Below are 24,708 nucleotides of genomic sequence, written 5' to 3' on the forward strand. Positions count from 1 at the left end.
CATGTCAGGGCTCAACATCCGGTCGAGTTGAAGGTGAAGCTGCTCTTTCAAGACAACCTTGCGCATATTAAGCAGTCGACCTATAAGACACTGGTTTTGACCTGGGGCAAAAGAAAGAGTCAAGTACAACAAGCACCAAAGGCGCCTCTGCCGTCTGTGCAACTGGGCCGTCAGAGTGGGTTTTCTGCTTCCGGAATAAGTCCTCCGAAATGAAGAATGACGAAAGTCGGCTGGTGGGCATATATATGCACTTGGACAATATAAGCTGCATGGTGCCACCAGACACTGAGACATCGCCGGCGCGCACCACTAATAGCCGGTGCCGAATCTCATCTCTTGCATAATTCAATATTTGACAACGCAGAGTGATCAAGTGATGCGCGATAAACGTGTAACCCGATCTTGTGTCTCTTGTCCCGCTCACCTTGCACCTTACTTCTCCGGCTATTCAGATGACGAGGGCACCCTCCCTATTCTTAAACAGTAGGTTGAGAAGCCGGCAGACATCAGAGGAGGCTGACTCCCGGCTCTCACTCCTCCAAAAATCTCATCCTTTTCTTTTCACGGTGACCAAATTCGACTCCGTCCATCTGCCCATAAGATGGATAGTCGGCAGACAGCGGGACAGGAAAACCATCGAGCTCCCAACCATGTTCCCGCCGGCCTGCCAAAGAGTGACGAGGACGACACTTGTCTGCCTCATGTGCTCTCAGAGTCGTCTCCGCTTTTGATCAAGGTTGATGATATTGGTCAATACCAAGCAGTGGTCTGGGAGACTACCGACGAGCTTCGAGCGGAAGCAGTCGTCGAGGCCACGCCGTCTGGGGGCGTGTGCTTCACATGGAAGACGGAGGCCAAGTACATTGCCTCGTCGTCTGCGTCTCTGCTCGTCACATTCGTTCTGCAATATTCAATAAATGTCGCCAGTGTATTTTCTGCCGGCAGAATCGGCAAGGTAGAGCTGGGGGCTGTTGCTTGTGAGTTCTTCACGTTTTCCCCTTATAGCTCAAAAGTATTTATTGGATGACATTGAATTTGCTTCCCAGTGGCAAACATGACGACGGGCGTCACCTGCTTGGCGCCATTCATGGGGCTGGCGACGAGTTTGGATACCCTGTGCGCTCAAGCATATGGAGATGGACGCAATCATCTTGTTGGCATCCAGTGTCAGCGCATGGTTATGTTTCTTTCGTTCCTGTCGCTGCCGGTGGCGGCGCTGTGGGCTTGTTCCGAAGGAATCCTCCTGCGAATTATTGACGATGGCGAATCGGCTCGCCTAGCTAGTTTATATCTAAAGGTAATGATATCTGCCTTGCCGGGTATTGTTCTTTTTGAAGCTGCCAAGAGACTGCTTCAAGCGCAGGGCCTGTTTAGGCAAACTACCTATGTTCTCCTTGTATTGGCTCCTATTAATATCTTTTTAAACTGGCTGCTTGTTTGGAAGCTTGAACTGGGCTTTGTGGGTGCGCCAATAGCCGTGGCACTCTCCAGGAATCTTTTGGCTCTTCTCCTCATCCTTTACATTAAACTGGTTAACGGGTATCAATGCTGGGGAGGGCTCAGTCTGAAGGCCTTCTCCAACTGGCGGCCCATGATCTTCCTGGCATTGCCTGGCATGGTCATGGTGGCGGCAGAATGGCTCATCTTTGACATAATAACCTTCCTTTCTAGTCGATTCGGAACTGATTATCTAGCGGCGCAGAGCATTCTGGTTTCTGTCACGACTCTCATCTACCATGTGCCCTTTGCAATTTCGGTTGCGGCCTCTACCCGAGTCGCCAATTTAATAGGGGCCGGTCTTGTCGATGCTGCAAAGGCTGCGGCCAAGGTGGTCGGTTGATGTCCCAATTCACACTTTTCGCAGGAAGCTTTCCCAGCAGCGGACTAACTCAGATGTAGGCCGCTATTGCTGCGTTCCTTATGAGCGTTCTGAACTTCTCGATATATATTATACTGCGATATCAGATTCCGCTCCTCCTGACCCGGGACGCAAGCGTCATTATGCTTACTGCTCAAGCCATGCCTCTTGTGGCTCTTGAACAATTCTTCGATAGCCTCTGTACCGGCGCTCATGGGTTGCTACGCGGCATAGGCAAGCAATCCATTGGCGGGCCTGTCAACCTAATTGGACATTACCTAGTCTCGCTCCCGTTGTGCCTGATTTTGGGATTTCAGTACTCTTGGAAGTTGGCAGGTCTTTGGGGCGGTATAGCAGCTGGGCTCATGGTGTGAGTTATACGACGTGTTGCTAAATCATGTTACTGACAGTTGGCTCAGCGTATCTTTGGTCGAGTACGGTTACCTGCTGACGATTGACTGGCAAGTGGCTTGTGAGGAAGCAGAGGCCAGGAATACAGCTGGTTAGAAATAGGAAAATATTCATCTAGGTCCAGTGAGCCCAACAATCCCAGCACTTCCTGGAATTGAGGCTCGTAAATCCCCCTCTCAGTTGTTGAGCCTGGAAACGGAATCTAGTGAGAGAGCGGTTGGAATGGATGCCTCAATCGCAAGCGCAAGGTTCTATCAATGTCGATGCAACAAACAATAACTCGTTATTATGCTGCGGGCAAGCTGGGATGAATGAATTTAATATCCTGCCACGCTCAAGTTCCAAATTTGTGTACTTGATTGTTGCGAATTCTGAGTTTAGTGCTGCGTTCAAGGCCTTGCATCTGAAAGATCAAAAATGGTGTGGAGCTGACATACAAAGATGGACTCTTTTTAAAACCAAAACCGATACCGATAGGAGTAATAACATGACGTAGGCTCACGAAGTGTAGAAAGGCGAGAGATGAATTGCCAGCCCTACTTCCCTCACAATGAGCGGTAGCGAGCCTTTCTCCAGTCTTCCCATTTAGGGGATTCTTTTGCTTGTCGGTATATTTTAGGTTCCCTGGAGATCTCTACAGTAGAGAGTACGGATAGGGCAAAGCAGAGCAGTTTTTTTTAGTAGTATTGTGGGTTTGACTCTGTGGGCGTAGGCCTCCTATAGCTTCTGATGGGAGGTGCTGGTGTTTTGTAACCAGCTAGGGTTTGGTAATACCTGTACTAGATTTTCTAGTATTATCTGTTGATACTAGGTCCTTAAATTGGACTCTGGGTACTCCTTGATTCCTTTTAGGGGGTAGGCGAGGTTCCTTTGGCAGCTTGGCGGTTAGATTTGGCATTGTGGGCTGAGATGTTAGATTATTTATAGGCTTACGTTGACTCCCCCTGTGAGTTGGTTAATACCTTGTGTTACACGGAAAAGGCCCAACAGATAGTGAAGTCCATCAAAGGGGCTTCGCCGATACAGGAATTATTAGTTACACAGATGGAACACGTGCCCGGGCAAGGACCCTAGGCCCGGGCGTTCCTTTCATGTATATAAGGCGGCCACCCTTCTCTTCCTTTCTCGTAGCAACTCAAGACCTTAGAGACCCTTGGAGATTATTATTGAATTAAGTCCTTGTCACACCTTGCGTTATCCGCAGGCTTGGGTTGATTCCTCCTGCAGGATAGTTAATACCTTGTGTTATCCACAGGCTCGGGTTGACTCCCCCTATGAGTTAGTTGGTGTATTACGTTATTCATAGGCTTAGGTTGACTCCCCCTGTGTGTCGATTATGGCGTTACGTCACCTATAGCCTATAAATAACACAATACACCAACTAACTCACAGGGGGAGTCAACCCGAGCCTGTGGATAACACAAGGTATCAACTATCTCACAGGGGGAATCAACCCGAGACACATGGACGTGGACTAACCCAACAGGATTTCTCAGTACAAGAATTAAAAGGATGAAATGAAAAATGAGAATACCGGCAAAAGACATTGGATGCCAACAAGAATTTCAGTTGGTAGGTAACAACGCTACTTGTTCGTCGAAATCACATCACCGGCTTCAAAGAAACCAGAGGCTGTTAGTTTTCGGGGGGCGCCAACAGTCATTTGTTTCATGATTGCTCAACAGCAGCAGTGTTTCAAAGAGCTCCTTTCTCTCGGAACAATCGGGGCTCTCGTCGCAATTCAGAGGTCTGTTAATCTCATTCGTTAACCTGCGACGATGAAAAGCCGTTCGGGCCAGTAGGAAGTTGTACGCAATTCTCCTTGTTGCTCGCTGAACAAGCAGCCTTGGTCACTGTTAGTAAGGGTCTATCATAGAGAGTGTCATAAACCTTACATACGAGGCGAAAGTGGATCGAAGGGAATACCAGATGAAGGTCCGACAGATCAAAAGCTTCGAGAGCAGTAAAGAATCAATTGTCTGGTGGATCATTAAACAGTGTTTGCGAAATGAACAACACTGTATGGATCAGTCAATTCTTCCGTAGCTGGCTAGAATAAGAATCGATGGCTGCTGTGACGTCCAAGGGAGCGATTGAGCGGTTTGAAGCTCAGTAAAGCCCTTGAGTTAAAAAAAAAAAAAACTCAGATATCGAAAATCCGCTAAACAGACGATCATGTGATGGGACGCATAGATCAATTGATGGCCTGGGCACTTATGTAGTACTTCAAACGTTGAACTGGGAGTCGGTCGGCACCGTACTGTTTTTGGACTAGCCCATGGTAGCAAAAAAGCAGCCGGTGAGATTCTGCCGCACACCACCGCCCAAAAAAAAAAAGTTACAGACGAGATAGCTCGCTAAGTTAACATTCAACCACATGGCCATCGCTTCTTGCTGAACCTGGGATGTCAACGGCCATAACCTCTGGCCTGTCGCCAAGATGAATATCGCGCAACCCATATCTTCCGAGGTCGATGCTGTCGACTTTACATTTCTGTCTCCGGAGGAGATCCAAGCCATTTCTGTCAAGCGCATCGAGAATGACAGCACTTTCGACAGCCTCCTCAACCCCGTTCATGGAGGTCTCTATGACCCCGCCCTTGGATCATGGGGAGACGAACCGTGAGGCCCATTTCTCTCAATTGCCATATTTTCAATCAAACTGACAATTTTCTCCAGATGTGCGACATGTAGCCTAATTTCGTCGAGCTGCCCAGGTCATCCAGGGCACATCCAGCTACCAGCGCCAGTCTACCACCCAGTCTTTATGGACCAAGCATACCATTTACTTCGAGCGACCTGCGTGTACTGCAGGGGTTTTCGACTACCCCCAAAGGATCTCCATAAGTACATGTGCAAACTCCGCTTACTGCAACACGGCCTCATACGCGAGGCACATGTCATCGATGCTCTTGGCGAGACGGATTCGTCCGAGATGGATGAAGCACTTGGCTTAGGCGAAAGCGAGGCGGATGAAGAAAATTCGTCTTTTGACAACGTAACAAGAAAGAGGGAACAGTATGTTCAAGTGTGCCTCCGAAGTAGTGCGCTTCGACGAGGTGATACTAGGAAGGGTAAACACGAGGGCATGGCCCAGGCTCGCCGAGAAGTCATCAAACAGTTTCTCGCAGAGATAAACAAGAAAAGACAGTGTTCCTCATGCGACGGCATCTCGCCCCCGTATCGAAAAGATCGATATGTAAAGATTTTCGAGAAGGCACTCTCACCAAAGGAGCAAGTAAAAATGATGAAGAAGAATCTCTCACGGAAAGATGCAATGACGCGTCATTATGATGCCAAATTGGACCCAAAAGCTGACGTCGAAATCTCCGAGCCTGACGCAATTGTTGAGTCACTAAGCGATCAAGACGAGGAAGAACCCGATATTGATGGCGCATCGACACAGAGATACATTAGTCCTATGGAGATACGGGCCCGTCTGAGTGAGTTGTTCAAGAAGGAGCAAGATCTTGTGTTTCTTTTGTACAACTCGAAACCACGTACTCGACGCTCTCCTGATGTCACCCCAGACATGTTCTTCATCACGACCATCCTTGTGCCACCGAATCGCTATCGACCTGAAGCTCGTATGGGAGACTCTCAAGTCACTGAAGCAGAGCAGAATTCGCTGTACAAGTCGATTTTACGAGGCTGTTCCAAGATAGCCCGAGTATACTCTGTCCTGAAAAATGAAGAACACGTCGACATTACACAGTTGCACCAAGCCTGGACAGAGCTTCAAGAGGGAGTCAATGCACTCATTGACAAGAGCAAAAACCCTGTACAAGGTGCAGCCGCCAAACGCAACGAAGATGGAATCAAACAGAAACTGGAAAAGAAGGAGGGTCTTTTCCGAAAGAATATGATGGGTAAGCGTGTCAACTACGCTGCCAGAAGCGTCATCTCCCCTGATCCGAATATCGAGACGAATGAGATTGGCGTCCCGCCAGTTTTTGCCCAGAAACTCACCTTCCCAGAGCCCGTAACGAGTCATAATTTTAGGGATATGCAGCAGGCCGTTATCAATGGAGCCAATACATGGCCAGGGGCTGTCGCCATTGAGAACGAGAATGGTCAAGTACAGATGCTTAAAAATAAATCTGTTGATGAGCGCATATCGCTAGCCAACCAGTTACTTGCCCCAACAAACCCTGCTGCAGTAAGGTTAAAGAACAAAAAAGTGTATCGCCATATTACAAACGGCGACGTTGTGTTGATGAATCGCCAGCCTACGTTGCATAAGCCTTCAATTATGGGACATCGAGTTCGGGTGTTGCCAGGGGAAAAGACGATTCGCATGCATTATGCGAATTGTAACACATACAATGCCGACTTTGACGGAGACGAAATGAATATGCACTTCCCCCAAAATGAGGTTGCTCGAGCAGAAGCACTACACATAGCGGATACCGACCATCAATATTTATCTGGAACACAGGGAAAGCCACTGCGAGGTCTAATTCAGGACCATATCTCGATATCTATCGCCCTATGTACTCGCGATACCTTTTTCAGCCGCGGCGACTATCATTCATTAGTTTACTCTGCAATTAGACCCGAAAGCGGCCATATTTTCGGAGAACGGATTCAGCTGGTCCCGCCTGCTATTATCAAGCCCGTGCCACGATGGACTGGGAAACAAGTCATCTCGACGATATTGAAAAACACGCAACCGATAAATTACGGTGCCCTCAATCTACGGGGAGAGTCACAGATCAAGGCAGAGCAATGGGGCACTAACTCTGAAGAAGGCACTGTGCTGATCCAAGATGGTGAATTTGTGACTGGAATTCTTGACAAATCTCAGATTGGCCAAAGCTCGGGCGGTTTAATCCATGCCATTCATGAAATTCACGGGCCCGCCATCGCCGGCAAGCTTCTCAGCGCTTTTGGCCGACTTCTAACTCGGTATCTCAACATGCGGGCTTTCTCTTGCGGTGTGGATGACTTGAAACTTACTGCCAAGGGTGAAGAAGCTCGGCGTCAAGAGCTACAGGCTATTAATCGGGTCGGCCTCGAGGTTGCCTCCAACTACGTCTCTCTCAAGGACGTTTCTGACAGCCAGAATCCAGTGCTTTTGGAACGCCTTGAGGAGGTCCTCCGTGACGACACGAAGCTAGAAGGTCTGGATCTCCTGATGAATCACACGACAAAGGACATCACAGACAAAGTTCAAAAGGTCTGCATTCCCAACGGCCTAGAAAAGCCGTTCCCGCGAAACCAAATGCAGGCAATGACAACGTCTGGCGCAAAGGGATCCAGGGTTAACGCGTCGCTCATTTCATGTAACCTTGGGCAGCAAGTCCTAGAGAGTAGGCGAGTGCCTATTATGGTTAGTGGTAAATCACTACCTTGTTTTAAGCCCTTCGAGACCAATATCACGGCCAATGGATATATTGGTAGCCGATTTCTTACAGGCATCCGCCCGCAAGAATATTACTTCCATCACATGGCGGGACGAGAAGGACTCATTGATACAGCCGTTAAGACATCGCGTTCCGGTTATCTACAAAGATGTGTCATCAAGGGGCTTGAAGGTCTGATGGTTGGGTACGATACAACCGTACGTGATGCGGACGGCTCTATTATCCAGTTCCTGTACGGCGAAGACGGCCTGGATGTCACAAAACAAACATACCTCAAGGACTTTGGCTTTATCCTGCGCAACTTAACGTCCGAGGTGGCCCAACTGAGATATGACCCTCAAGTGGTCAAGCGTCTAGGTGCCGATCGTGAGTTGTTTACGAAATACATGAAAAGTGCTGTGAAACACTCGAAACCTGGTGATCCAAAGGGAAGGGATCCGCTCATCAGCGCGTTTAACCCAGCAACGAATGCATTTGTCTTGTCTGAAGCCTTCTACAATGCCATGTCATCTTACCTGAAGGCGAATGCAGATGGGCTTATTCGTGAAAAGCGTGATAAGTCAGCACCAGACTCATCCAATGCACTAAACAAGAAGAACGCTGAGGTTCTGTTTGCGATGAAATACTTGCAGTCCCTGGTAGAGCCCGGGGAAGCAGTCGGTATCGTCGCAGGCCAGTCCGTGGGCGAGCCATCGACACAAATGACCCTCAACACGTTCCACTTGGCGGGACACGCGGCCAAAAACGTCACAGCAGGTATCCCTCGGCTGAGAGAAATTTTGATGACGGCCTCGAAGGATATTTCTACGCCAGCCATGTCTCTTTACCCTCGCGATAGTCTTTCCAAACAGGAAGCCGAAGCTTTTACCAACTCAATTAGTGCTCTTCCTCTATCGCATATCTTGGACAGCGTTGTTGTGGAAGAAAAGGTTGGCCGTGGCAAAATTTATCCTTCGGCCAAGATCTATCACATCAAACTCAAGTTCTTCCCTCCGCAGGAATATTTTGAAATGCACCATGCCAGCATATCCGATGTACTGGATGCCGTGGAGTGGAAACTACTTCACCACCTTATTAAATTGTCAAAAGCCGAATTGAAAAAGAGAGCACTGGATGCGACTGCAGCTACGCCTGATATTGGAGCCAAGGTCGGGGTTGTGGAGACGGCTGCTGCATCAGCTGAAACTGTTGGTGACGATGACGATGGTGACGATGCGGGTGACGACGACTTTACCTCTGCCAAGGAACGGGCTAATCGCCTCGAAGCTGTCTCATACGGCCCAAATGATGACGCCGATGATGAAATTCAGCAGGCAATGGATGAGGATGCAGCAGCTGATGGGCTGGAAGTAGAGAGCTTGGACGGCAACCCACAGAAGGAGACGACAAGCGAGGACGAGGACGAAAGTGCCGAGCGCAAAGTAGCTGATTCGGCCAAGCCCCGAGCACAGCGTGTCATGAGCACGTTTCCAGAGGTCACGGGATTCGAGTATGACGAAGCCGTTGGAGACGGGTGCAATGTGACGATCGAGTTTGACGCGAAGGTGCCAAAGTTCCTCATGCTCAACATTGTCCAAAGGGCTATAAAGAAGACAATGGTCCGGGAAATTCGAGGAATTGGGGCTTGCAGACTGGACGAGGAGGGTGGAGGTGGGAAGGAGCGCGTCATTCACGTTACTGGAGCCAATATCGGGGCAATTCAAAAGTACAGCGATGAAATCGACCCGGATCGAATTCAGACCAATGACATCGTGGCTGTATTATCCATGTATGGTGTTGAGGCATGTCGAAGCAATATTGTTCGAGAGCTTGCGGGCGTGTTCGGGTCCCACGGTATCAAGGTCGATAACCGGCACTTGAACCTCATTGCGGACTATATGACGAGGAATGGCGACTTTACAGCCTTCAGCCGCTTGGGTCTACAGGGTAATGTCAGCCCCTTCACCAAGATGAGCTTTGAGACGACACTTGCCTTCCTGAAGGACGCGGTGCTGGATGGAGACTGGGACGAGCTGGCTACACCGAGCGGCCGTCTTGTGATGGGCCGACTAGGGAAGCTGGGCACTGGTAGTTTTGATGTTTTGACGAATCTTCCGACCGTCCATTTTTGATTCTTTGGCATAAAGGATTCGTGGGCAAAGCAGCCGTATACGGATCGATGTAACTTTGAGCGAGACGATGGATGATTTGAGGCGGCAGCTAGACCATGCGCGATTTGAGCATTGTAAATATCAATTGTATTACCTGTGTGTACTGGTCTTTGTGGGTAGGCGGCCATGTCTATTCACTTTCGCGTGAACCCAGCTCGTAGTTTGCACTGCAAGTTCAACACACCATGTGTCGACCTCCAGACCCAGTATTTCTTGCAGTGTTCCGTCCTACATTCGGAATTATGAAAGTACATTTTCGAAAATATAGAAGCGGTTTCATTCGTGTATCATTGTCAATCCGTAGGAGCAATCAATTGCTTTTGCACATAAATGAAGGGGAAACCCGTAGCTCATCTTAGCATCACGGATCCTCTATCCGTCATTTCAAGCTCATCCTATAAGACCGAGCCATTCTGATAAAACTAGCACTGCTTTGCTATCGGCACTAGTATGTCTAGACAATATGGCGGTTTATATCATTCCACAACAGCGAAATGATGAGCCGCTTTGTGCACAGTCTTTGAGACTGCAGAGCCCCATCTACAGCATATTGCTGTTGAGTTGAACATGATAATACAGCTACTACGGTAATATATTCGTAGGCGTCTACAACTTTTGCCCTGTGGCTTAGTTGGGATTTGATCCAACAGTTACAGTGTGACAACAAGAGTAAACCAACAACCAATCTGTATCCAAGATTATTGGCAGAGGAAGAGTTACGTCTCTTAGTGACACCCTTGAGCGCCTCATTATTGTAGAATTGCTATCTTTATATTTCTATACGGGAGAAATACCATATAAGTAGGTTCCAAAATGGGGCATCACCGCAAGGCACTGCTGAATTTCCTGGACCACGTTTTTTAAATCAATCTAGAAACTGAAGCCATTATTACGCATATTCTACTAGTTTGGAAAACTGAGAGTTACCGTGATTCTTGAAAATAAGTTTTGTATAAAAAATCCGCCGGAACAAGTGATAAAGCTCTTAGGCGACATGCTAAGACACGTGTGTCTAGAACAAACAAATGCACTATGCTTTAAATTGTTCGCCCAATTCCCCTCTTATTCTCATAGAAATCTATTTCACAGCAATATAAATGAATTCTTTCAATAATTTAGTATTTGCATTACGACACTATAATATAAGGAGTGACAGATGTAAACAAAATAGCAGCCAAAGTATAAAAATACACAACACGTCCCGACCAAGTCTCCCCAGCCCTTAATGTCCATGAATAGCCTGTTGGCCCTTTTTATCCGACTGCAGCGACTTATCCTTCAACGTAGGGCAGCCAGGGAACTCCTTCACCTTGGCGGTCGAATGGGCCTGCAAATCTCCACGACCAGCCGTGTACTCCTCCACAGTCTTTGCCGGCAGGACAGTAGTCTCGTGATGGATGGGGGCGGCATGGTGAGTTTCGTGAATCGGAACAGTGGTGTGGATGTATTCCGGCTGGATGGTCTCCTTCTCGATGACGGGCTGGATGTGGTGGTGAACGTGGTGCTGGGTGCGCTCTCCTTCAACTACCGGTGCGGCCGTGGCCGTCTGTTTGGTGTCGTGGGTAGTTGATGTGTTGACGTAGTTTTCGGCGTCTCGCTTCAGGGTAGCTTTCACGTCCTCTTTGTTGCCGTGCTCGACGGTTTTGTGCTCAACGGGAACGGTGTTGTGGGTGTGCTTCTCGGGCCTGGGTACAAACAAATGGTAAGCATTTTGGTAACATGTGAAAATTCTGCTCAGGGGGTGGCACATACAATGTTTCTTTGGCTTTGATGGGCTGGATCACGGTTTGATGGTGGTCTTGGTGGACTTCGCGGTCAACAGCGGTGGTTATTTGTTCGTGCTGCTCAGGAAAGACATGTTCCTCGGTGACGGGCTTTCGAACGTCCTCATCAACGGTTGTCTTGTGCTTTCCGTCCTGGGAGAGGAAGTTGGAAACTGCCTTCTTTGCTTTCTCCATTGTTTGATAGTTGAGTTGAAGTGATTGAATGTCTGTTTTGATGTGCAATATTGCTGATGATGAACTTCAAATTTTCTTACATGGGGAAATGTCAGGATTAAATACTTCGGTCTCATATCACCAAAGGCCTATATTAGTTCCAGTGAGTCTTGGACCATAGGAGACTAGTAGCAACGCAACGTCAGAGGTAAACTACCTTAGAAGCTAGATGATATGGAGACTTGGCCAATTGATGTCACAACCGGTGTCATAGGTATGATGGTTACCTATCTTGCCAGAGCCCTCGAGTTACGGTGACGATGCTCGTCTTCCATGATGAATCGCCCCATTAGCCGCGCACGATGTGTGGAATCAAAATCCGACGGAGTGAGACGTCATTTTGGACTCTGCTATTCCCATTCGGGAGCTGCGATGCCTCTTCTGGTCGCCAAACCCACGGTTTAGTCAACATCGGGCGTTGGCCCAACAGCTAAAGTAAGGTTTGCGCCAATGCGTATCTCGATCGATATCTAACCAATTCCGAACCGAGCTTCCGGGCGCCGTTGAGGCACAGCAAAAGTGGAATGCAATTAGAAGTGAAAAGGACGCTGAAACCACTTGTGTTCTCTTGGGCGTCATCGATCGCGAATCCTGTATCGAGGTCGCCTACTAGACCTTAGGAGCAAACTAAGGTCTCTGCATCGTGGAGACGATTTACATCGGCTTCTTCTGCTTTAGCTCAGCTACTGATTTGCAAGACATGACGACATTCGCGTTGTGCTGTTGGCCGATGTTGACGACAGGCCATGGTGAGACACAACCGCTTCCGGCGTTGTAGGACCATTGGTTTGTGACAACACCGACGTGGCCCAAGTCGAAGGACCTGATTTTGCGATGAGTTTTTGTGAGAACAACGCGTTATCTTAATTACTATGGCTGCGGTCTTCACACATGACGAATCTCAAAATTGCATGACAGACGGGGATGTTGGACAACTCCAGGGGGAGACGGCTGACGGCAAACCACGCTGACAAGTCAACTCTCCCCCAAGTCCAATCTAATAACATGATAGGTTTCTTAGCTGCAACTAAACCCAGTTATGCTTAGAACGACGTTTGGGGAGCATTCAATCGTCATGGTCTCCAACGGCTCCACACCAAGCGTCCTAGTTGAAAGTATCGTGGTGTTGCGAAGCTATCTAGAGTACAGAGCAATACAGGACGGCATACTTGGGGGTTCAAAGTCTTCTCGTTTCATCTCCCCAAAGAAGAGAGTCGTATCTGATGTCGATCAAAGTACCGCTCAATGGCATCAACATCCACACTCGTCTGAGCCACGGCCACATAACCATCGGGGCGTAGTACATAGACGGCATCACGGGTCAGTCCAGCAGAAGCACATCCAGGAGTCCAGCTGAATGACGTCAACCTCAGGCCGTGCTTCTTGCTCCAAGCCGTCAGAGCGTCTGTCGCAGTCCCATACACGTGAATCTGCCATGCCACAGACGAAAGCGACTCATAATTCCCAACTCCGTCCACGACAACCCACGGCAGACGCTGGCCCCCCCTTACCTTTCCCACGCGGCCAGAAGAGAGCGTCATGCCACAATAGTTGAGTGTAATCTGCGACACTGTCCTAAACATGAATCGGCGCACCGCCCGGAAAGAAAACAGAACCGGAAAGAGCACCGGCACGATTCTCGTCCGGACAAACTGCGCAAACCACCCTTCTGCCGTGGCCACGTTGAATGCGCGATCCGTCGTGGAAACCAGGCGGTGGGCAAAGCAAGCTCTCTCCTCCTGATACGTATCCAGCAAGACGTCCTCCGCGTCGCCCGCCAGCACGGCAGCCAGCTTCCACGCAAGATTGATGGAGTCCCCAATGCCAGTGTTCATCCCCTGGCCGCCGGCAGGGCTGTGGACGTGAGCGGCGTCTCCGAGCAGAAACGCGCGCCCCTTGCGAAAGCGCTCCGCCACCCGGTGGTGAAGGCGGTACGTGGAAAACCAATTGACCCTGCTCACCTGGAGCTTCATCTGGCGCATGGCGCGGCCGCCCACACGGTCAAAGGACAAGTCGCGCAGTGCGGCCGACGACGTGTCCCGAACCGTGCCGATGAGTCGCGCGCAGCCCGGCCCAGCCAGAGGGAAGATGGCCAGGAAGTCGGCCTCGTCGAGACAGACATGTATCTCGCCGTCCATGGCGGGACCGGCACCAGCAATGTCCGCCACATAAAACAATTGGTCGTACACGCCGCCGGGGAACGAGATGCCCAGCGTCTTGCGCACGGCAGAGTGCGAGCCGTCGCAGCCAGCTATGTAGTTTGCCTCGATTACCTCTTCCGCGCCGCGTGCTGTGTTTACCCGGGCCACGACGGGGCCGGCGCCGCGTCGGTCCTCGAAGCCGACGAGCTCCGTGTGCCATTCTACAGATATGCCAAAGTCCTGGCGCAGCCTGTCCGTCAGCAGCCGCTCGTGTTCGTGCTGCGGGTAGATGTGGACAAAGGGAAAGGGCGTCATGCCCTCGCCGATCTGGGCGAGGGGTGCGTGGGAGGCCCGGCGGCCGTGGACCCAGGCGTTGAAGCCGACGGCCTTGCGGCCCTGGCTGACGACGGTGCTCGCGAGCGCAGGGTCGAACTGGGCGTAGAGCTCGAGGGTGCGCGCTTGCACGGCGAGGGCGCGGGTCGAGGTTGCCGCTTGCTCGGCCTTGTCGATGATGCGGACCTTGACGCCGAGCTTGGATAGCCAGAGGGCGAGCACGAGACCGGTTGGTCCGGCGCCGACGATTAAGACGCTGGTGGTGGTGGTGGTGGCGGGCATGCTGTGATGCTGTGTGTCCAGGACTATATGTGCGGCGGTGTTTTGCCGAGTAGTTGCTTCATTCACAGAGAGACATCTCCATCCCGGATAACCCTGATGAAGCGCATTATATATATACACTTGTGACAAAGCCGGCACAAGATAACGGCCGCCTTGGATGCTGCCGTCTCACAAGGTTTCAGGGCGCATATCTCGTGATGCCCTGAGGCCCGGCGACACGGTCTCAATTTTGCCGACCTTGGCTCCATGTAAGACGACATCTGGACTCTTCTCCAGTAAATAGCACCTCTTTGCTGCAAGCCGGGGGGGATCGGATTCGCGGTCGGAGCAGTCGGACAAAGGTGGAGCCCGAGCCCGACATGGACCAAGGTTGGGCCGGTTCGATAATACCAGACTGCTTGTCGGAATTGGGCCGTGATAAGCAACTTGTATGCACGTACAACGGTGGCGGCAGATGAACAGAAGCGTGTGAGTTTGTCGACTACGTTGGTACTGATCTTGGGAGCCTTTGCTCGTGCCAGGTGACCTGGTATAAGAACTATCTAGGTATATACTTTGGTTTAACAAGTAAAAGAATTACATGGCAGCCTGCGGCGAAGTAAATTTAATTTCCACACACTCCACAGCCTTCGGCACAGCTTGTAGCAGGTAAATGAGAGGCAGTAAATGCTAGGCTTATGTAGCACACGTAGTATACTTGTGTGCGAAGGAGACCGTTCAGGGCCCGATTACAACATTATGGGTTAATTTTCAAATTTCATCACAGCAAGTCAATCTACCGGTTCAAGTATTGCCAGGGATGTTTTGGAGAATATTCAATGTACAACTCTAGATATTACTGTAGGGTTTTGCTCAAGGTTCCATGTGTTCTTTGTATTCTTTATAATTACTTATTACTGCAGTCTGTGTCCAAACGAGCAAGGAATTTGATTTTGTCTGCTCGGCTAATTTCTTCACCATCTATCAGATTGTCATTCTTACGGTCTAGAAGGGATTTTCATGTCATGTGCGTGCTTGTATTCTTGCTAGCTAATACTAGATGAAAAACAGAGTCAAATAGGGCTTGCTAGCTGCATGAGCTTCCATCATCTGTAATCCGGTCATACGTCGGGCGATAGGATTCTTAGTCTTAAACAAACCTTACGTTCCATTAGTAAGCCATGTCATCCACGCAGTCCCTCCTTATTCACAAGACTTCCACACTCAAAAAGAGTGTATAAAAGCGCTTCCTATCCAAAGGCGTAAGCAGGGGAGCCCTCTCGGGTCCGGAGACATGCTGCGGAAGGCAGTCGAAAACGCTAACCAATTTACAGCAACCAGCTTTACAAAGTGCGCAAAGTGCGAGACATTTTATGTAATAAATCATCCAAATAATCCTCGACGCTCGCAAGCTTCAACGCCCTTTGGATTAAAAATTCCATCTTGCCGCAGATCCAACCCCGCAGATACCACTTTCATCTTCAAAAGGCATGTAGCCACATTCAACCACAGTCCGTTTAAAAAATGTACCCAGCCGCAGTATACGGTCAAGTACTTCCAAGACACGACACCGCGGCCAAGAAAGAAGTGAGGCTGTAAAAATCGAGAGGGGTCTGGTCCCCCAGGGTCCTGCATCCTCGGGCCAAAATGGCTCCCGTTGCATTGCGAGCCACTCGAGTCGGGAGGGGAACCGGGCCGTGGACGCAGTGAAACGGCTGGAGATGCATAGTCCGTGAAACATTTGAGAGTCATCATCTATTCCAGCTAGCCGTGCTCCCATGCCATTCCCCCTTCCCGCGAGCGCGCATAAAACAGCACCCATGTGCTCGCCAGTGTCAGCGTTGCAATATCGATTCGACGTACATGTTTCTTACTAAGGACGTGCAGGACCAACGGGTGATTCGCTGGAGCTCTTCGGGGTGCAACTCTGACGGAGGGCCACAGAGAAACCAAAGTTGCGCCGTTGGGCCTACTGGGAATGAGTTGGCGTGATGTGCCGATTTTGGCGCTTGAATCGCGAAACGGGCATTTTTTCGAGCGTATTGTTTATTCTTCCTCTACCGTTTGAGGACAGGTTTTGATTGATGCTATGCGGCACAAGTGGTATGGGCTGACGAGTTTCTCTTGCGCTTCAGCGAGGAGTAAGCGAGGAGGGGGTAGAGGAGTGAGACAACTTTTGACAACACGGCATGTTTTCATTACGAGCAATAATCCACGACAATGTAGGAATCGAATCCGAATAACTGACATATTTTGTGGCTTGGGGTGAGAATATCTCATGGGTAGCATTTATGCACGGCAAAAACAGCAACACCGCATGGCGCTTGGTCCAGACCGTATGTCTGTCTCAGCTCGTCAGTTCACAAAATATTCCGTTGAAAAAGGCCATGCGCGGGGTAGATACGTACTGACGGCCATGATTCTCGGCTGGTTGATTCAAAGAACCTGAGTTCACTTGAATGCCTATAAATACGTCTGGTTGGACGCCTTAAGCTGCCCCGAGCTGATTCCAACGTAGACTCCCCAATTCATGCATCACACCCGCCATGTTGAAAAGTTCACTCCTGTACGGTCTCTCTCTTCTTTCCATTGCACCTCAATTGTGTAATGGAAGGGCGGTTGAGAGCGAAAAGCGTGCCTCGGCGGCACTGACTTGGAAGGCGTTGGGGGGTTCAATCGTAGGTGAGTATTTTCAAAGCAATGCTTCCTCCATTGAATGCCTATTGATCAAATCTCACACAAATAGGCCACCCTGGTATTATCTCATGGGCCCCTGACCGGACAGACATCTTCGTCAGAGGAAGCGACAATGCCGTATATCACAAATGGCAACTTGGCAACCCAGGCACAGCATGGGGCCCCAGTGATACGGGCTTCCAGAACCTCGGAGGCTCCATTCTCAGTGATGTCACAGTAGTGTCTCGTGGCTATGATCGGCTGGATGCCTTTGTTGTTGGTGCCGACAATGCGTGCTATCACGGGTGGTGGAATGGTAGCTATTGGTCGACATGGGGAACTCTAGGCGGCGCCTTTGGCGGTGATATCAGTGCCGTAGCCTGGGGAAATGGCAGATTGGACCTGTTCGGTCGCGGTATGGACAACGCAGTCTGGCACAGGGCTTGGGATGGAGCCGCATGGGGTGCATGGGAGAGCCTTGGTGGTGCCGTTATAGGAAGTCCAAAGGTAGTTTCCTGGGGCGCCAACCGACTTGATGTGTTTGCAAGAGGCACAAATAATGGGGTATATCATATTGCCTGGAACGGCTCTTTATGGTCAGGCTGGTATAACCATGGTGGGACGGTGCTGGAAGATATAACGCCCGTGTCCACCGCCCCAAACAGACTAGATCTCTTTGTTCGTGGAGGAAACAATGCTCTGTATCAAAAGAACTGGAACGGAGCAGCTTGAAGTGGTTGGATCAGTCTGGGTGGAACTATCATGTCCCGGCCGTCGGCAACAACCTGGGGAGGCAAGTATATCACGGTTGCAGCACAAGGTGTGAATAATGCTGTGTATCTGCTGGAGTTTAACGGAAACTCTTGGGGAGACTGGCGATCTATCGGTGGCGTCGTGACTGAAGCACCAGTGATCAATCCTCTTGGTTCTGTCAACGCGGCCATCTTTGCGAGAGGAAATAACGCTGGCTTATTTGTATACGAGTAAATTGGCGTAAATTATTAGCTTCGAGTTCATTATGAAAGAGGATTGAACAATGTGACAGTGACGCTTGTACATGAGGGCGAACCACCATGTATACACCAAGTAACAGCGCCATTTGTTGCCCACACATTGGAGACTTGTTTTTGGAATACAGAGGCATGTCAAGTGAGGAATTCAGCCAGATATTTGGCGGGTTCTTCATTACCCCACTCAACAATATCTCGCCTGGTTCTTTCTTCCATCTTGCGGGCCACGAATCGTTCCATCACCTTCTGTTGTGAGGCAGAAAGTAGCTTGAGCCTGGCTACGTGGTCCTGATGCGCGTTGGACCCAAAGTATTTCTCGTCCAAGAATTTCCACCAGATAAAATCAAACGCCCAGCTTTTCCTGGCCGCGTAGTTGAGCATCCACGTTTGCTTCTCCCAGCTATCACGCATACGCCGAGACAGTGGCGGTTCCACCTCTTCATCGGTCAGTGGCAAGCTGTTGACCCGTTCAGCAAGTGCCGCGCGCTTCGTTTTCTCCTCCTCGGCCTCCAATGCACGTAGAAAGGTCTGAAGTCGAGATTCGTAGGCATCCATCCATGCACGATAGCCATCAGGCCAATATTCGGGTTCCTCTAGAAGCAACCACCACGGAGGATCAAAGCTGAACTGCGCGGGAGCTGCGTACGCAAACTCCCAGTCTATGACGCCGACGACTCGCATATCCTTATCTAGGAGGACATTCGCCGGACGAAGATCCTCAGAGTACAATCGGAAATCTCCGTCGAATTGTTCCGAGTCCCGCCACAAGCGCTGTTGAATGCAGAGGTTCCGGAATAGCTGGCGAGCGATATATTTATCCCGGGCATCATCCTCATCCTCCACAGCATCGTTACCTTGGAATGCGAACTGGGCCATATGCATGTCTGCAAGAGCGCGGTACCACTCGTATGCCGAGGCATAGGTCTGGGATGGCAGCGTGCTTAATGGCGCATTAGTGTGCACGATAATGTCGCCCATATTTTCGATCCAAGGGCGTCCCTTCACAGAAATAGGCTCCTTGCCATCCTCCACCAGCGAGCCAATGCGAGGAAATCTCAAGCTGGTTAGTTGTAGTAGGATATTAGCCATCTGAGCATACAAATGCCCGAGACATTCCTCGCTGATTGCAGGGTTAAGAACCGGGCGCTCATCAGCCCTGCGTTCTGGGTCAAGAAGCACCCTAGACATGTTCTGATGATGCTCAATGTAATCCATGATGATGAATGGTCCAAGACCTGTCGGGTTTTCGGCAGACATCGCGTAATGGTATACGTGAGGAACCGGAATGGTGGTATGGGCGGCAACATATTTCATTGTGGCTACTTCATAGCGGACTTTCTCGTCGGGAAGTGGAACGACGCCTGTTCCTGTCAGCGATCTGGTAGTTACGGTCATTTGCCGGTATATTTACCTTTGATTGGAATCCTCAGTATAACGGACGAGCCATCGCTATATTCGAGCCTGTAAATAACATTATATCCTCCCTTGACCACTGCGTGCATCATTTCTGGTTTGCCTTGCCGATATTTTAGAATAATGTTGCCGATATCGTGGTAGGTCTCCTCTCTGCGAATTAACTTGTCCCATTCCTCAGTCTCTTCGTCTAGTTTCTGCCAAACAAGGTCATCTTTATCCATAAGAAGAAATCTCTGTTTGGATTGCATTGTGCAGAGCTTGGCAGAAGCTGTGAGAACGATGAGAAACAGACCAGACATGTGCCACCTGACTTTGACCACGGATGGCTGGCTTACTCAGCAGAAGCACTGGCCAGTGGTCAGTGTAGGGAGTTCGTGTTTGGAGCTCAAAGAAGAGTGGCGGTTATCCGGGAACTGTATGAGCTGGGGCAGCTTCTTCTTGGCCAGGTTGTTTTGGTTTGGCGGCATTAGGCAACGAGGTTTTTGTTTTGGTCTTTTGGGTTATGCAACCCGGCATACAGAAGCTTTTTGGGCGTCAAAACTCAGGACGGATGAAGACGGGGCTTGGCTGCTAGAACAAACACCATTCACAATACCAATTACATTAGTTCTGTTATTGGTATATTTCTTTTAAAAAACTCATAAGGCCATTGATTAGATGGTAACCAAAACCAGTCCTCTCCAGCTGTTGAAGCTTCATTCTAGTCCAAGAAGCGATGTTGGACTTTTTGCTGAGCTTGTTTGACCTACCTACGCAAGATGGGATGAGATACGAATAGACAGGTTACATGGCCAGTCGATGCCGGCCACACGTTGCCCTAGAGGAATTTTGCGAACCACTGTGACTTACGAACACGCATGGTATTAACGCAGCAGGTCCAAGGTGAGACCAATTGAAACATCCACGCGAGAACTATTGGCCTGTATTAAGTCAGGCAGCCTCTCGATATATCAGACAAAGGCAACTCGAGCTCGTCGTCTGATGTGCAAAAAGGGAACCGAAAACCCAGCAGCCCGTTTTCGGGTTCTCGATGACAGGGAGAGAGGCGAAGTAGCTGTCATTATCCAGCCAGGTCGCAAAAGATGCTAGGAAGAACACAGCATCCAAGACTTTCGGCCCCTCCACGAAAGCAAAGCAGTGGCGGAACGTGAATGAGTGCACTTGGCAGGTCCGGATCAAACATGTTCATGTAAAGTCGGTGAAGACTGCATTGAGTCTTTCTAGATACGTGTCTCGGTCTTGTAGTTTCTTGTCAATAATGTCAGAGATGTTGGGGCGCCAAAGACGGGCAAAGAATCTATAATCGGCCTTGCTTAGTTCTTCCGGAGAGTAGGAGAAATAGCTGGGCAATATACGATCGTAGAATATCTCCGTAAAGGCTACTGGATCCTTTACCGCTAGCGTGACCCAAAACGCCCCGTTTATCCATGCTTGCCGCATGATACACGAGAGGGGCTCTGCATTTCTTTGGTAGTTGTGAAGCTGTTCTTCTCGCTTGAGCAGCTCGAGGAACGCACTATGCTTTGGTGCGAATTCGGTAGGTTCAATTTCGTCGATTAATCCACCGCCGAGCCAGTATGGCGGCTGTAGAAATTCGATGGGCGACGAGCAGGCAAATTCTAGGTCAATGATGCAAGTAACATTCCAGTCCTCGTCAACAAAAATGTTACTTCGATGCATATCGGTTAAAGTAAACACGAAAGGGCCATTGCAAAAGTCTCTCCGGAACATTTGCGGGAATATAGCTCTTGCGGCAGCTAGACTGGTCATCTGGTACCACGCATCGTCACGGCTAGTGATGGCGTTTTGCTGGTAGAGTAGCCGGTTGTCAAAAGCCGCCAAATGCTGAAGGACAAAGTCATCGACGCTAGAGAAGGTTGTGTGTCTGGAAATGTCAAGGGGGATGCCTTCGTTCTCATGCATAGCAAACATGACGTTCATCGGACGATTGTCTAATTGCAAATACCCGTTGTTGTCCAGTCGGAATGCTCCGATACGCGCCAGCGGAACGCTTGCAAGCGAGAGCATTACCCTAGCGAGGCTTCGCTGTAGATTGTCTTGGAGACGGGCATCGTCATGCTTCTCGTCCCAGGATTCTGAAAGCATCTCTCCGGATGTAATAGTTTGGATCAGCAGGTAGCCGATATCAAGGTCGGCAAAGCGGCTAGAGGGATGGCACACGTATCGTGAAGGCTGCCGGAAGCCAAAGGTAGCTAGAAAATAGCGGCGAGCTTGCTGGAACCAGCGCGACCACCACGGGAGGAAATCAAGATTCGTAAACTGCAGGGGATCACGCGGTTAGAATCTTGGCATTTCAAAGTTGAGGCACGTACTCTTTGGTTAGTAGACAGCCCAAAGCCGTAAAGCTGCGGTATAGGAACTGAAGGGCAGTTCTCTTGGAGCCAGGCATATGTTGCAGCTTCACAATTGACCTTCTCATCCGAATTGCCGGGCCGTACTGCTTCTCCAACGCGATAAGGCAACGGAAAGCGGAGCAACACGAACTGTGGGGACTTTGACTTCGCAGAGGGGTTGACATGGACAGGTATACAAAGATTGAATGATCCATGGCGCCAGTACTCTTGCGAAGAAATAGTAACATCGGTTGGTTTGGTGCCAAGGTGATGTGCTACGAGATCGGCCAGAAGAGGACGATGGGTTACCATGCGCTCGTAGAAATCTTCTTTCTGCTGCGGGTATTCCAGAGCGTGAAGAACATTTCTGCTTTTCGCTGTTGCGGCAGATAGAGTGACGGGGCCGGAGAGTAGATTGCGAGTTGTCATGGCGGGCGGATGGCTGAAGAAGAAAAGGAGTCAATGACATTAAAGAAAAGGTCGGTGCTTCCAGGATATCTAATATTGCTGACTCAGGCCGGCGACGAGCAATTCACACGATTTACGCGTCAACGCGTCACCCCACCAAACCTTCCGTCAACACAATCATCTTCAATCATCAACAATTCCAACAAAATGGCTCCAGAGACGCCGTGGGCTGAATCTGCCCTCGTGAGCGTGCAAGGATTCTAACGGCCGATAGCTTAGCTCTCGAAGCCCCAGCAATGGCTATCGAAAACAGCCCGTTACGGAGATGGGAAATCGGCAGCTTCAATTATATCGCGGCTGCTAAAGAAGGCGACAGTCTGCAAATGCGCTTGCGAGGGTTATGAGAGAATTCTCGGAGGTCTTCAGTATCGTCAACTTCTTGGTCTGAAGATTACTAGCCTTGAAGACCGGTGACAAGCCCTGAGCTGTGGATTCCCCGTCAAGTGCGCATGGGAATTGTGCGTATGAATAAGTCCTTGATTATCAGAACTCTGACCAATCTAGTCAGTTATAACTAGAAATTATATAGACCTATTCTGACTATCCTCCAGATATGATTACAGCCACTCCATACCCATCAAGAGCGTGAAAAGAACAACAACATGACAGCCCACATAACATCTGGCAGCCAAACAGTCTGAAGAAAGCGGCATGTTCCAAGGTCCATCGAACCTAGGGGGCGGCATCATACGTCAACATGCTGCGTTTCATCGCAAACGCATATAGCCAACTACACAGCTTCGCCTAGGTGCTTCTTAAGAAAAGGCAGGGCATTTTCCAACGCAGGCTTCACGGCCTCAGGCTTGTCATAAAGCATGTAGTGCGAGATGCCAGGGAGGACGACGATATGCTTGTCCCTGGACCCCGCACGGCCATATATCTCATGCGCATCGCGATAGGCGCCGAAGCTACCTGGTACATCTCCGATAATAGCCATGAATGGCCGCGACATGAGCACTTCAGCGTGGTTAAAGGCATCCCACGCGAGAGCCGCGCTATTAAACGACAAGAGACCGCTCGTAGCGCCATGGGGTGCCATTCCACGGCTCGTCTTGTAGTATTCGGTCGCCTCGACTACGTCGACATCCGTGGTCAGTTTCTTGGCGCCCTCGAGTGTGGGCGGCAGTAGGTTGATGACGTTGCGGCTGGCGCCTTGGGCCTCGAGAGTGCGCTGCTCTGCCATCTTCTCAAGCGAGGCAACAGGGTCAAAGTTGGCGAATCCCTCCCGGGAGAGGCGGCCGAAGTTGACGGGTGTGACGGCCACACAGCATCTGAAGCGGTAGTCGGTCATGGTGGCGTTGAGAGCGTAGCCGCCGCCGCCGCAAATACCCAGCACGCCAATGCGCTGGGGTCGACGTAGGGGAGAGTTTGGATGTAGTCGACGACGAAGCGGAAGTCGGATACGCGGAATTCTGGATTCTCCATGAAACGCGGCTCGCCGCCTGATGCGCCTTGGAAGGAGGCGTCAAAGGCAACGGCAATAAAGCCAGCTTCCGCTAGGGCTTTGCTGTAGACATTGCCTGAGGTTTGTTCCTTGCAGGAGCCGATGGGGTGAGCGGACACAACAGCCGGGTACTTCTTTTTCTCGTCGAATTCGGGCGGGAAATAGACATCAGCAGCAGTCTCCCAGGCTATATTTGGGATGCTGCCGGTTTTTATGGCTGCGGGCATTGTCGTTGTCGATTTTATGCAAGGTCAACATTTCTTGGGATGGGAGCAAACCGTGTCGCTCATTTCGCATTCTTATAGTCTTGCCAGTGTTTTCAAGACGACCCAAGGAGCGCATAGCATACGTCTCCAGGTATTCGATTCAGATGTTGGACGCGGAGCATGATACGGAGCAAAACCCGAGCAGGTTCGGGGGTGGGGCCGAAAGGGTTCCATGTTGGTGTCCTTGACTCCAAGGTATTACGGAGTTAAAGAGCGAGAAGCCCGGTTGCCAATTCATGGCGTGCATGCCCGAGTCGCCACCATCCATCCTTGGACAAAGACACAAAGCATTAACGCAGTCACGCAGAACGAAAACCTGCAGTCTCCCGCTCAATTCAAAAAAGCAATCTCAACTACTATGTTCACTGAACTATCAATATGCAGTAAAGTCAATATTGGGCCCCACACAGCTTCTGAGCCGTCTTGCTGAACCAGGCCTCTTGATATCACCAAGATGTCGCGACGATATGAATCGCTGGCATAGTCATACAAATCTCAAACAGAATTCACGCTCGAGCCATATTCATTTGCCTTCTATTGTGAAGCCGTCAGCAAGG

General features: G+C 50.1%; 8 protein-coding genes across 8 annotated transcripts; 3 read left to right on the top strand and 5 right to left on the bottom strand.

The window, feature by feature from the left end:
* Positions 1–601: 601 nt before the first annotated feature.
* Positions 602–2,365, top strand: MAA_07905 (Multi antimicrobial extrusion protein; the record flags this gene model as incomplete). Its single annotated transcript, XM_007825903.2, has 4 exons — positions 602–977; positions 1,047–1,831; positions 1,966–2,228; positions 2,278–2,365. 4 exons carry the CDS (start codon positions 602–604, stop codon positions 2,363–2,365), a joined length of 1,512 nt encoding a protein of 503 aa, XP_007824094.2.
* Positions 2,366–4,709: 2,344 nt separating this feature from the next.
* MAA_07904 (DNA-directed RNA polymerase II largest subunit) lies at positions 4,710–9,746 on the top strand (the record flags this gene model as incomplete). The annotated part of the gene is made up of 2 exons (XM_007825902.1): positions 4,710–4,891; positions 4,949–9,746. 2 exons carry the CDS (start codon positions 4,710–4,712, stop codon positions 9,744–9,746), a joined length of 4,980 nt encoding a protein of 1,659 aa, XP_007824093.1.
* A 1,261-nt stretch (positions 9,747–11,007) lies between these two features.
* Positions 11,008–11,743, bottom strand: MAA_07903 (allergen; the record flags this gene model as incomplete). Its single annotated transcript, XM_007825901.1, has 2 exons — positions 11,008–11,470; positions 11,538–11,743. 2 exons carry the CDS (start codon positions 11,741–11,743, stop codon positions 11,008–11,010), a joined length of 669 nt encoding a protein of 222 aa, XP_007824092.1.
* Positions 11,744–12,975: 1,232 nt separating this feature from the next.
* On the bottom strand, positions 12,976–14,538 carry MAA_07902 (Monooxygenase, FAD-binding protein; the record flags this gene model as incomplete). Its single annotated transcript, XM_007825900.1, has 1 exon — positions 12,976–14,538. One exon carries the CDS (start codon positions 14,536–14,538, stop codon positions 12,976–12,978), a length of 1,563 nt encoding a protein of 520 aa, XP_007824091.1.
* Positions 14,539–17,063: 2,525 nt separating this feature from the next.
* Positions 17,064–17,925, top strand: MAA_07901 (uncharacterized protein; the record flags this gene model as incomplete). Its single annotated transcript, XM_007825899.1, has 2 exons — positions 17,064–17,199; positions 17,264–17,925. The coding sequence occupies 2 exons, from the start codon at positions 17,064–17,066 to the stop codon at positions 17,923–17,925; spliced, it is 798 nt and encodes a 265-aa protein (XP_007824090.1).
* Positions 17,926–18,338: 413 nt separating this feature from the next.
* MAA_07900 (Protein kinase-like protein) lies at positions 18,339–19,867 on the bottom strand (the record flags this gene model as incomplete). The annotated part of the gene is made up of 2 exons (XM_007825898.1): positions 18,339–19,564; positions 19,615–19,867. 2 exons carry the CDS (start codon positions 19,865–19,867, stop codon positions 18,339–18,341), a joined length of 1,479 nt encoding a protein of 492 aa, XP_007824089.1.
* Positions 19,868–20,804: 937 nt separating this feature from the next.
* MAA_07899 (Aminoglycoside phosphotransferase) lies at positions 20,805–22,402 on the bottom strand (the record flags this gene model as incomplete). The annotated part of the gene is made up of 2 exons (XM_007825897.1): positions 20,805–21,899; positions 21,953–22,402. The coding sequence occupies 2 exons, from the start codon at positions 22,400–22,402 to the stop codon at positions 20,805–20,807; spliced, it is 1,545 nt and encodes a 514-aa protein (XP_007824088.1).
* Positions 22,403–23,171: 769 nt separating this feature from the next.
* MAA_07898 (alpha/beta fold family hydrolase) lies at positions 23,172–24,112 on the bottom strand (the record flags this gene model as incomplete). Its single annotated transcript, XM_007825896.1, has 2 exons — positions 23,172–23,786; positions 23,825–24,112. 2 exons carry the CDS (start codon positions 24,110–24,112, stop codon positions 23,172–23,174), a joined length of 903 nt encoding a protein of 300 aa, XP_007824087.1.
* Between the last annotated feature and the right edge of the window lie 596 nt (positions 24,113–24,708).

This window comes from Metarhizium robertsii (assembly GCF_000187425.2).
Source record: "Metarhizium robertsii ARSEF 23 chromosome Unknown MAA_Scf_2, whole genome shotgun sequence".
NCBI lineage: Eukaryota > Fungi > Ascomycota > Sordariomycetes > Hypocreales > Clavicipitaceae > Metarhizium > Metarhizium robertsii.